The 12125-nt window shown below is 32.4% G+C and overlaps 1 protein-coding gene across 1 annotated transcript; it reads left to right on the plus strand.

Moving 5' to 3' along the window:
• Nucleotides 1-7696: 7696 nt before the first annotated feature.
• LOC104111235 (zinc-finger homeodomain protein 2-like) lies at nt 7697-11355 on the plus strand. The gene is made up of 3 exons (XM_009620891.4): nt 7697-8256; nt 8701-8892; nt 11204-11355. The coding sequence occupies exons 1-3, from the start codon at nt 7737-7739 to the stop codon at nt 11263-11265; spliced, it is 774 nt and encodes a 257-aa protein (XP_009619186.2). The 5' UTR covers nt 7697-7736; the 3' UTR covers nt 11266-11355.
• Nucleotides 11356-12125: the final 770 nt, after the last annotated feature.

Raw genomic sequence — 12125 nt, forward strand, 5'->3', positions numbered from 1 at the left:
GGATATTAATATTGGCTAAGATTGACTACATTTTATTTAATCTAATTGTATAAGCCTAGATCTAAATTTTAGGTCAAACAAAACTTACGGCTTAATCATGTTATGATATTGTCATAGCTATAGGAGTATGTCGATAAGGATAAATTGAGATATTTAAATTAATTTAAAGAGTTTCGGTGGGATAATTGGAATTTCTTCCTCCTAATGTCTCTTAGATTAAGCTTGGGAATGAAAAACTTTGAGAAAACTACTCTCTATAGCCCCTCAAAATTTTAATAGTCCATATTTTTGCTCATTGACAGAAAATGGCCCTCCGGCCCAAACATATTACATCTAATAGCCCGAAATATCTATTTTGTATATTTTTTATATAGGGACAGTCTATTTTGTATATTTATTGTATAGTGATAGTCTATTTTGTATATTGACCGTCTATTTTGTATATTTGTTGTATATTGACAGTCTATTGTATATAAATTATACAATGACAGTATATTTTATATATTTTTGTATAGTGACAGCCTATTTAGTATATATTTTGTATAGTGACAGTCTATTTAGTATATTATTTTGTATAATGACAGTCTATTTTGTATATATTTTGTATAGTGACAATCTATTTTGTATATATTTTATATAGTGAAACTATGTATGAGATAAAAAATTAAAAATTTAATAGTTTACAACAATAAGATCATTTTGTAGGAAACCATCCAAGCTTGACTGATTTTGTTGTATTATAAAATAAACAAAAAATTAATTTTAGTAGATAATTTCTAAGATTTGAATGATGGTATATATTGAACCTTCTTCTCTATCAAAGTTCTTCCTTATTTTTAGTTCAGTGTTATTCCCTAAATCATAAAAATCAGAAATTGGTGGAGTGTGACCAAAAAAAGTCAAACGAACAAAAAACAGGAGCCATCAAATGAAAAATTTGGAAGAAAATAAAAAGGGCTTCAGATGAAGAAAACTTAGAACCATTCATGAAATTCGAGTCCTTTTTCTCCCTTCTTTCCCTCTCTCACTTCGATCGCGAACCCATTTTTCTTCCCTCTTTCTCCCAAACCCTAATTTCAAATCCCCCAAAATCTCTATACATATATCAATTCAATTTAATCCACACACATATGGATATATAGAGCCAGGTTGAAAGAGAAAGGAAGGAAAATAGAGAGAGAGAGAAAAGGGTTGATGGCGGCGACAACACTGTGTTTCCGTGATAGTTTGGTCGGTAGCTAGTCTTTTTATTAATTTTGGATTATAAAATACATACTGTAATTTTGTGATTAGCGGCTTATATTAGTTTCTAGCGGCCGACAATAAATGATAGTTTGCTCAAAAACTTTTGATAAGAAGTGCTTAGTGTAGCCGGCTATAACCTTGTCCCTAGATCCTAATAGAGGAGTAATAGTACATTAGCAAGTTGCGAGATAAGGAGATCGATGATCATTAAATGTTAGCGTAGGAAATCGCACGTAAGTCAACAACCAACCCCTTTCTGCCTCTAACTCCAACTCTAACCTCGAACGTCGTAACATACCGACACCTTAAATTTTCTCTCATGTAATTCCCGTGCTCATCCATTTCTCTTTCTTTTCTCCCTACCTACACACATTATTGTAACCTGTATATGCAATATGTTAGTAGTACTATTTTCTAATTGAGATTTTGGTGACTTAATAATATGGTTTTTTTTACATGTAATGTATGACGGATAGTTTAATGTATTTTTTTTTTCTCTTTTGAAAAATGTGATATCTTAATGTATTTGCTATAAGTTCTTATACCTTTTTTTATTTCTACTGAAACTATATTCTATCTTTTGATAGATAAAATGTTTCAATCTATGCCTCCGACTTACTTAACTTGTAAGAGAAAATCCGTGTGCTTACTCTACTAATTGCAACGGAGAATAGCGCACCACCTTTAATCGCGTTGCTTTTCTCTTTTGGTCAAAAAGATATATAGAAAAAACAATGGTTATGATATATGTAATTACATAAAATGTGTGTGTGCATGTACATATATTGCATACTCTTTAAACATTATTGCAAAGAACACGTACTTCTTAGTAGGAATACGACACTTTATTACCTTTCTAAGATTAGTTTAAATGTATTGATGGTGTAAAAAAATTACAGAAAAAAAAAGAAAAAAAATCGTTTGATAATCATTAATTAATAACCTATGAAAATGGTACGTTATCCACTATCTCAAGTTAAATTATACTAATATTATTTAATTTAAATTTTTCACTTTAATTTCTTTTAATGAGAAGTATTTATAGTCATATAGATGCATGCTATGATATATTTACGATCATAAATTCAAAAATCCGTCTTTATTAATTAAACTCCATATTAATCAAATAATTTCCTATCATTAAATTGAAAAGGATGAAGTAATTTAAAAGGAAACGCCTTGATTAAAAGAGTGTAGTCTGCTGCTCTGCAGAAGACACAGTGTACTACTGTACCCCTAATTCGAGCAACAATTTTTACCGTCCCCTCTCTCCTTACTTTTACCATGTGGTAAAAGCAAATTTACATTATGTCATAACATAACTCCACGGTAATCCCCAACGTCCACACCGGCCATAGCCGGTTTTGTAGTAATATCAGTTTGGGTAAGAAAAAAAAAAGTAGAGTTAGAAATGGAAAAGTAAATGAAACCACATGCAAATTAGAGGAAAGAGTTGTGCACCTCGTTGCAACACCTTTGCTTTAGATGAAAATTTTACCTTAACTCATCAAATTTACTAATTCAGAGGAGTATTTTGTAAGTTTAAAACATGTACTGCTCCATAAGTTCTACTCTCCCCAGTGCATAACAAATGATATTTTAGTCCTTTTTATTTCGGTTCAAAATAAGTGTCATTTTTACATAACCAAAAATGAATTAACTTTAGTTTTTCAAATTTGTCCTTATTTACATATCACAATGTGTCAAGTTAACAATATGTAAATTTTAATTAAGGGTTATTTAGTCAAAATATTTTTTTTCTAGGAGTTAGTATTTTCTTAAGGGAAGTGACCAAAAGATCACTTATTATGGACGTCTTAGACGAAAAAACAGAGCCAGAGTATTATGTACTAGTTTGGATAAATCTAGTAATTTTTGTTTAGATTGTATTTTTATTAGAAATTCATTAAATATGTTACATATATATATATATATATATATATATATATATATATATATATATATAATTGAGAATCCAGTATATAAGATGAGCTATAGGTTCGTCGGCAAGTTTAAAACTAGTGAACTTTAAATTCTGACTCTGCCTCTGATAAAGAATGATAAATTTTTAAATTTGAAACAATTTTACTTGGATAATTCTTTTTAATCTTAATGACAAGATTTTATAGTCACACAATATTATGACATATTTAAGATCATAAATTTTAAAAAACTTATAATCACAAAACTATTATGAAAGATTATAAATTTTAAATATTTTTTTTTAGTATGTTAAACTATATGTCCAGTCTAATAATATCATATAAATTAAAAGGGGAAGAATATATATTAAAAGAAAACCACAAGGTTCAATACTTGGTAATAAGGGTGGCATGTGGGTCGGGCCCGGTCCTAAGTGGGCCGGTCCTAGGCGGGCCGGTCCTAAGCGGTCCCGGATTTCGCGGGCTTCTTGTTGGAATCGGGACCACGAACTAACTGTCCCGGGTTAAGTGGGTCGGCCCCTGGCCTAAGTGGACCCAACAGATACTTTTTATTTTTTAAATTTTTTTTATACAAGTTAGAGAGAAAAAATGGTAATAAAAATATCTAAGGCAATTTGTAAATTATATTATAGAATTATCACCTATGTATATATATATATATATATAAAGTATAGTATATATATATATAGTATAGTATATATATATATATATAGTATAGTATATTATAGTATATACTATATTATATTATATATACAGCTTAAGATATATAAAAGACAAAAATATTTTAAAGAGATATTCAAAACAATGCGTTATAATTTTATTATAGCATTAAAAAATTATGGCAATATCTTTCTTAGTCTTCCCCCCCTATGGAATGAGCACAACAAGGTGCTAATACCACCACTAAGAAGAAAAATAAACTAATCAAGATGTGCCAAAATACAAGTTACATATTAATTTACATGGTATCTCTTACAAATTTCATAAATCCTTCAAGGTCCGGAGGAATTTCCGTTGGTGGTGGCGGAAAAGAAGCTTGGTTATCACCGCTTTCAGGCGAAGCATCATCCTACGCAAGTTCAGCTAGCATTTCTTCGTAAGCTTCGTCTACCTCTGGTTGTGATTCAGCAAGTCCAAAATTTCTTCTTTCCGAATGGATCCAATCTCTAAAAAGTACTGATTTTTTCAAGCTCTCCCTCATAGACGCTCTATAATCACCGAGTTGAAATCTTGCTTGACTAAAAGCGCTCTCTGATGCCACTGTTGAAGCTTGAATAGTTAAAATGTCTCGGGCCATCCTTGAAAGAATCAGAAAGTGTTTTTCTTTGTCCTTCCACCATTCCAAAATATTAAAGGAGCCGTCGGGATTCACTTTCTCAATTCCCTGTGACAAATAAACTTCAAGCTCATTTAGTTGTGAAAAATCACTAGTACTAGAACCTTGAGAACCCCTGAACCCTACCCAAGCACTAAGTGCTCTTACTCCTGCAGTTCTTTTAGATGATTGAGAACTAGAAGAAGAAGGAGTTGGAACATTTGGTCTAGCATGATCTAATGCAACTTGATAAGCATTATAAATTGTTTGAACATTTATTTTAATTGAGGCTATTGCGTTCGAAAATTTAGACAACTCCTCATTTTCAAGTGCTAAACCATTATAAACAGTTTCATACCAAAATTGAGGACCTCCTAATTTCATAGTAGGATTTAACAATGTAGCAGCACCGTAAATAGGGGGAATAGAAAAAATATATTTTTTAAACTTTTTTTCTCATAGAATCAATAGCAAGTTGATAAATTTCTCCACCCTCTGAAAAATGATCAAATAAATTTGCAAGTTCTGCAATATAAACTAAACAGTTAGAAATAGTAGGATAATATTGCCCAGAAAATTCATTTGTAGCAATATAAAATTTTTCTAAAAAATCTACAAGCATTTTAACATTAGCCCAATCCGCATTTGTAAGGTGCTCATCATCATCACTTACATGAGCATTAAACGTTGAGTTTATGGGGTTTCTATATTCATATGCAACAACTAAATTTTCATACATGTAATTCCATCTAGTCGGACAAGGTTTAGGAACCTTTCTTTCTCTTATGCCAAATTCATCGCATCTTTTAAAATATTCTCTAAGTCTACTTCTACGGTTTGAATAAAAAAGCCAATTAAGAGCCATTTTAACCTTTTCAATTTCAACATTTAAAATTCGCATACCATCACCCACAATTAAATGGTAAATATGACAAATACATCTAACATGAAAAATATTACTAAATGCAGGACTTAGTGTAGTGGTAAGCAAGGCGACAACATTTGTGTTACTAGTAGCATTATCCATTGAAACTGACATTATTTTATCATTAATGCAAAAATATCTACAAATATCTGTAATCGTGCTAGAAATAAACTGCCATGCGTGACGTGAATTAATTATTCTATAAGCAATAATGCAATTTTGCATTATCCAATCCTCATCAATCCAATGACTGGTAACAGTAAGGTAATCACAGTCATTACCACTTCTACCAATATCAGTTGTAATAGCAACACGATAATTTATATGAGTAAATAAATAGCGCAAATATTGTTCATATTCATGTTTGTATTTATAAATATCGCTCTTTACGGTTGTGCGAGATAAACCTTTATAAGTAGGATTATTAAACTTTTCTAATATAATGCACAAAGTGAGGTTTAGAAGGAAAACTATAGGGTAAGCACATAACAGTAACCATTTTTGTCAATTTTTTCCGATATTTTGTTGGATCATAATATAAAATACCACCGGTAACAGTGTTAATTCCCGGTTAAAATTGATTTGACCCGGTATTAAGGTCAGCCTGAGTAGGTGCACTTGTCCCCTCGGCCAAAGCTTTCATACGAAAATATCTAGCTTTATCTTGAGGGTGTAGCAATATGTGTCTAGTCAAACTCTCCCCCTCCCGACTTCCAACATATTTTAAAACTAACTCTTTGCCACAAGTTTTACACTTAACCCTATTTTTTTCTCTTAGTTGAGTAAAAAAGGCCAAACAAGAGATGTTTCTGCACGTTTAGAAGATTGTCTGGAAAAAGTAGGGGTAGTAACAGGAGGGTCAGACGGGGCATCATTTGAATTATTATTAGTTGGGTTAACTTCAGGAGCAGGACTAGTGCGTGTATCGTCATCCGGTTGCGTTTCATCAAAATCTATTTCTTCATCATCATTTTCATCAATAGTTGGATTACCATAAAGAGCATTTATATATTCATGGTTTAATTGTTCACCGGCTGCAATATTATGGCAAAATTGACTCTCGGTAAATTGCAATAAACTATTATCGCTATCAAGAATAGGAGGTGTAGGATGGGTAACAGGTTTGGGTCGGGGAGCCGGGGGAAGTGGAGGAGGAACAGATTGACCACTAGATTCACCACTCTTGGATTTTTCCTTATTTTTACTAAACATTTTTTTTAAGGAATAAGCCATCTTAATTAATCAAGCAAAGTAAATAAAATAAACAAAAATATAATATTAAAACTTAAGAGTTGGAACGAGTTACCGAATTGACGAACAACTTGTTGAAAATTAATTATCGTTGAAGACTTGAAAACTTCAATTCACCAACTTCACAATTTTGCACAAAATATAACAATTAAGTAAGCAATTATAGAAGAATATTAGAGAGAGATTGATGATTTTGTGAGAAAAATGAAAGAATGAGGGGGTGTTTATAGTTGAAAATAGGGAAAAAGTGTAATTATAAAAGGTTTGGGGTTAAAACAATGTTTGGGGGAAGGGGGTAAAATGGCTATTTTGCAAATAGCCAACGGCTATTTTGGCAGACCAAACAGCTAGTTTTTAAATGGTCAAACGGTCAATTTTTTTTTTAAAAAAAATTATCCTTTGGGCCCGGATAGTACCGTTTAGGACCGCTTGAACCGGCCCACTTCTCAGCCGGTCCCGGTCCCAAACGGTCCCGATCTCGCGGACCTTCCATATAGGACCGGTCCACTACCCAACCCACCTCTCCACGATCCCGGTCCTATCCGATTAGGACAGTTTAGGCCCACCGTCCATGTAAACTTGCGATCCTGGGCCGATCCCATTCCTAACAGGCCCACATGCCACCCTTACTTTTAAATGTAACTAGGGAACTAATAAGTCAACGAAAGAAATAAATTAGTGTACGTACTTCCAGTAATAAAAATCCAAAAAATTCAAGAAAAACCGGCATTTCATAGTTGCCGGTGTTGTTCTTTATAGTAATACGTATTTTACTTACAGTATAGCATTCATTATTATTTCATCTCCGAATTTATTTCTTTTTTAGTCCGTGTCAAAAAAATGATTCATTTTTTTATTTGAAAATAATTTATCTTTATACAATAATTTATAGCCACACAAAAAATACGTGCCTCATTTTACATTATAATTTTAAAAATCTTCTCTCTTTTCTTAAATTTCATGCCCAGTCAAATAGATTTACATAAATTAAAACGCAGGGAGTATATATAGATTACGCAATATGATTAGGTGGTGAATTTTTTAGCTAAAGAAAATCATGGACTTCGAAAATCATCAAGTAGAAGAAGAAGAAACTGAACCACCACCGAGTTACGACGACTCACTCAACAACTCGAACTCAACTCACCCAACAAAAATGCCGAGTCCTACACCAATGGAACTCGAACCCTTAGCTGCAGTTCACACGTGGCATAATAATAAGCCAAAGTACAAAGAGTGTCTGAAGAACCACGCCGTAAGTATCGGCGGCCACGCCGTAGACGGCTGTGGTGAGTTCATGCCTGCCGGTGAAGATGGCTCACTTGATTCCCTCAAATGTGCTGCTTGTAACTGCCACCGCAATTTCCACCGTAAAATTACTCAACCACCACTTATCACCGCCGCTGAACCGCCGCCGTTTGTTAATTATCATTCGCCGTACTACAGAAGCTTACCGCCACCTTGTGGTTATCTACAGTACCACGTGGCGCCACAACAAAGACCGTTAGCTTTGCCGTCAACTTCTGGTGGGTATCGTGAAGATCAGGAGGACATGTCTAACCTCAATAATAGCGGAGGTATTTTTTTTTTTCTTTAATTTTTTTAAATATTATATTAGAGAATTAGGTTTTTGAGTTGAAGGTGACAATATCCAAAAATTTATACAACGGATTCAAGAAAATATTAGAGTTCCACACTAGCATTTGAACATGTGATCAAAAATAAATTTTGAACCTTTTTGCCACTTTAATAAAATTTTTTTTTATATAAACTCTTTTTGAAGCCATGAGACAAATCTTATGAGTTCGAAATTTTAATCATTTTAAGTTATTAAATTTTAAATTAATAATTCGAACATATTCAATAAATTTCTTTAGACAAATAATGAAAGACCAATTTTGGCCGAAACCGTAAGCGACAGTAGCTCCACCTTTGCTCGAGAGTAATTGTGTGACTAATTTTGCTTAAAAGTTAAGCGGTTATTAAGAATATCTTTTATTTACTTAATTATGTTTTAGCAGGCAGTGGTTCAAACAAGCGGTTTCGAACAAAATTTAGCCAAGAACAGAAGGAGAAAATGCAAGAACTAGCGGATAAATTGGGGTGGCGAATTCAAAGGGAAGATGAGGAGTTGGTGCAGCAGTTGTGCAACGAGACTGGAGTGAGAAGGCAAGTGTTTAAAGTTTGGATGCATAACAACAAGAACACTCTTGGTAAGAAACCCTAGAATAAAAAGAAAAAGAAAGAAGCCCCATTATTTTAGGTATTTTTGTTAATATTATGTTAGATATTAAGTACTTATTTTGTATCTGGAAATTAAACCACGTATCTTTGTGTTAGAAGAGGAAGACTTTGAAATTAATTTGAGATATTGGGTGGCTGAGAATGTAATCTTTCTCAATGGCAGTTGATATTATCCGAGACGGATTCAAAATTTAAATTTTGTGGGTTCAACCTTTAAGGTCAGAGGCGAACCCAGGAATTTAATGCGACGGGGAACAATATTATGTTTTAGCCCCCTAAATTTTTTTAGTGTTAATGGTGTCAAGTGATTTAAATTAATCATTTCAAGGTATATATATATATATATATATATATATAGAGAGAGAGAGAGAGAGAGAGGGGGGGGGGGGGGGGGGAGAGAGCAAGTTTGGCCGAAGTTTATGGGGTCCGGTGACTTCAACGTAAGCCATAGGTCCGCCTATGTTTAAGGTTATGAGTCATACATTTGTTGCAATTTTAGTAGATTTTATGAACCCGTTTGGTCATAGATTTTATCAAATATTTTTGGCAAATACATGTTTGTTCATAAATTTTATTCATATTTTGGCAAATTCCCAAAATCAAAACCCAAATTCCAAAACCAACTCAAGAGCCGGTTTTGGCTCAAAATATTACTATTACATTTTTTTAAAATTGTCCCAAACTTTTGTATTTTATAAAAGAGCCCACCATTTATTATTTTGTAGCAATGGTGCTTTGTCTTCTCGGTCATCTGATAGTGTATTATGTAGTTCATTATAAAAATAATAATTTTGTACCAAATTTATTTATGTTCATGACTATGGTTTGTGATAATGATAATGAATGTTATTGATGAAGGTACTGTTGGGTATTTGTGATAGCTTTTAGAACTTGTGGGTATACGTCTTGTTTCATGTTTTTTTAAAATAAAAGTGAAATATGTTTTGAAAGTTGATGTCTAAACACATTTTTATTTTCACCAAACTTAACCCAAATCAAATTTTTCAAAATAAATTTGGGAATCTATGACCAAACGTTAGTTATATATAAATTTATGCTCCGCATCTAAATTACCGGATTAAGATCACCTAATGTGAATCCGCCTACTAAGTTTTAGGCCAAGAATATTGCTCTTTTCTTCTACTTCCACTTGTGTACTTGGAATGTTAAATGCATCATTGTATCTTTACTTCTTCTAGATTATATGTGTTCATAAAAGAGGTCAAATGGTAATCAAATCTGCTTGTTTTTTAATTCCTTATGAGGTTTTTCCTTTAAGAGGGTGATTTGATGCAAGCTAGGAAGATTAATTGATCTAAGCTATCTTTCTGAAGCTTGTTTTTCGTAGGACATGAAAGGTAAGTATAAAACAACAACAACATACCCAGTGTAATTTCATAAGTGGGGTCTGAGGAAGATAATGTCTGCGTATACTTACCTCGATATTGTGTAGGTAGAAATGATATTTTTGATAAACACTCAACTTAAAGTAAGCATGCATAATCACACCAGAATAAAGAAAGAAACACAGTAGTACTGAAAAAGTAAAGAAAAATAAAATAACAACAACACGATAAAAATGTAAGTTGGAAGTGAAACTTGATCAAAGAAAAGATAAAAAATGGTTGGAAAAGGAAAAAAGAGTTGAGAAAATGCATGGTTGCGTTTAAGCTTGGTATAATACACACTAACAAAGAATAATTAATAGAGCAAGACTAAAGGAATTCACTTCTTTTTATAACGGTTATATCTTAACTTGCGCACGTTTAAACTATTTTACCATGTATAGATGATTATTATACCTTATCCCACTAACCAAACGACTCTCTGCTTCTTTGGATGAATGATGATGAAAAATATTTCCATTTTCTTCTCGTAAAACTTTTTGGTGCAGGCAGATTAGTATAGTTTATTTAAAGAAAAATCAATATTTTAAAAAGAATGAAAATGATTGAGTTTGTCATAGGGGAAGGGAAAGTAGAAAAAGAACAAAGATGTTTGATCATAGATAGGTGTGCAGTGTTCCTAGGGAAGGCAAGAGCTGAAATAAACATATTACTACTATTATATTGAAATTTACATTGTTTTATATTTTTCTTGGAAATGAAAATTTGATATTTGCAACAGTAAAGTCCATAATCTCAATATTCCAAAAAGTCAGATAGATCCAAAGCTTGATCCCTTTTCTCTTTTTCATCTTTCTTCTTCTCTCTTTTTATTCTTTTTCTGCTTCTTCTTCTCGTTCCTAACTTAACTTTTTCTTTTTTTATGTTCCAAAAGGTACATGTGGTCACTACTGCAACATAGCAGTCGCATGCATTACGATATTCCTACATATTTAATTTTCTGCTTTGTACCTTTGTGTATTGAATATATATTCTGACGAATGAGGTTACGATGGAGCAGTAAGTATTTCTTCGTTCTTACTCAAAGATTTTAGGTTTGAGCTGTGGGTATGAAGTTGTCTTTATTAGAAAGAATTTTACCTCCCAATATGAAATTTTTCGGTGCGAATCTGAATTTAATCGGATTCCATTACGGACGCTTGACATCAGGTGAAAAATTAAAAAAAAGAACGAAGATATATTGTGATATCCTTGTTTTTTCTACTCGGATAAATTAATGTATCAATATTGTGATCCTAACTTATACAAATTCACGCCGCGTAAGATTCATTAATAGAAAAATATTTTCTATCAAAAAAAAATTAATTTTATTCAAGGCTTGAACGTAAGACCTTTAATAAAGGATGAAAGTATTTAATTAATCCTATCGCAATCCTTGATGTTCTATTGTGGCTTTTTACACTTGTGCTTGTCAATAATGACCAAGGAATATCTCTCCTTAAATGTGAAAAGAAAAAAAATCCAATCATAATTTTGGACAAATTAGAATGTTTGCATTTTTTCATTTTTTTTCTGGGTGGGGTGGATTCACGAATAATGAACAACAACAACAACAACAACAAACTCAATGATTTTTCATAAGTGGGGTCTGGGAGGGTAAGATGTACGCAGCTTACGCCTACCTGGGAGGGTAGAGAGATTGTTTTCGATAAATAGAAGGTAGGGGTTTGGTGGAATTAAAATCTTGCACATTAGGCCACAACTCCATCCTAATTAGAACATCATTATAATTCAAGGAGATCTTACTCTTAAGTATGACCTAACTAAATGGAGTAATGTTTAGTTTAATACCACTT

The sequence above is a fragment of the Nicotiana tomentosiformis genome, chromosome 4 (assembly GCF_000390325.3).
Source record: "Nicotiana tomentosiformis chromosome 4, ASM39032v3, whole genome shotgun sequence".
Lineage (NCBI taxonomy): Eukaryota > Viridiplantae > Streptophyta > Magnoliopsida > Solanales > Solanaceae > Nicotiana > Nicotiana tomentosiformis.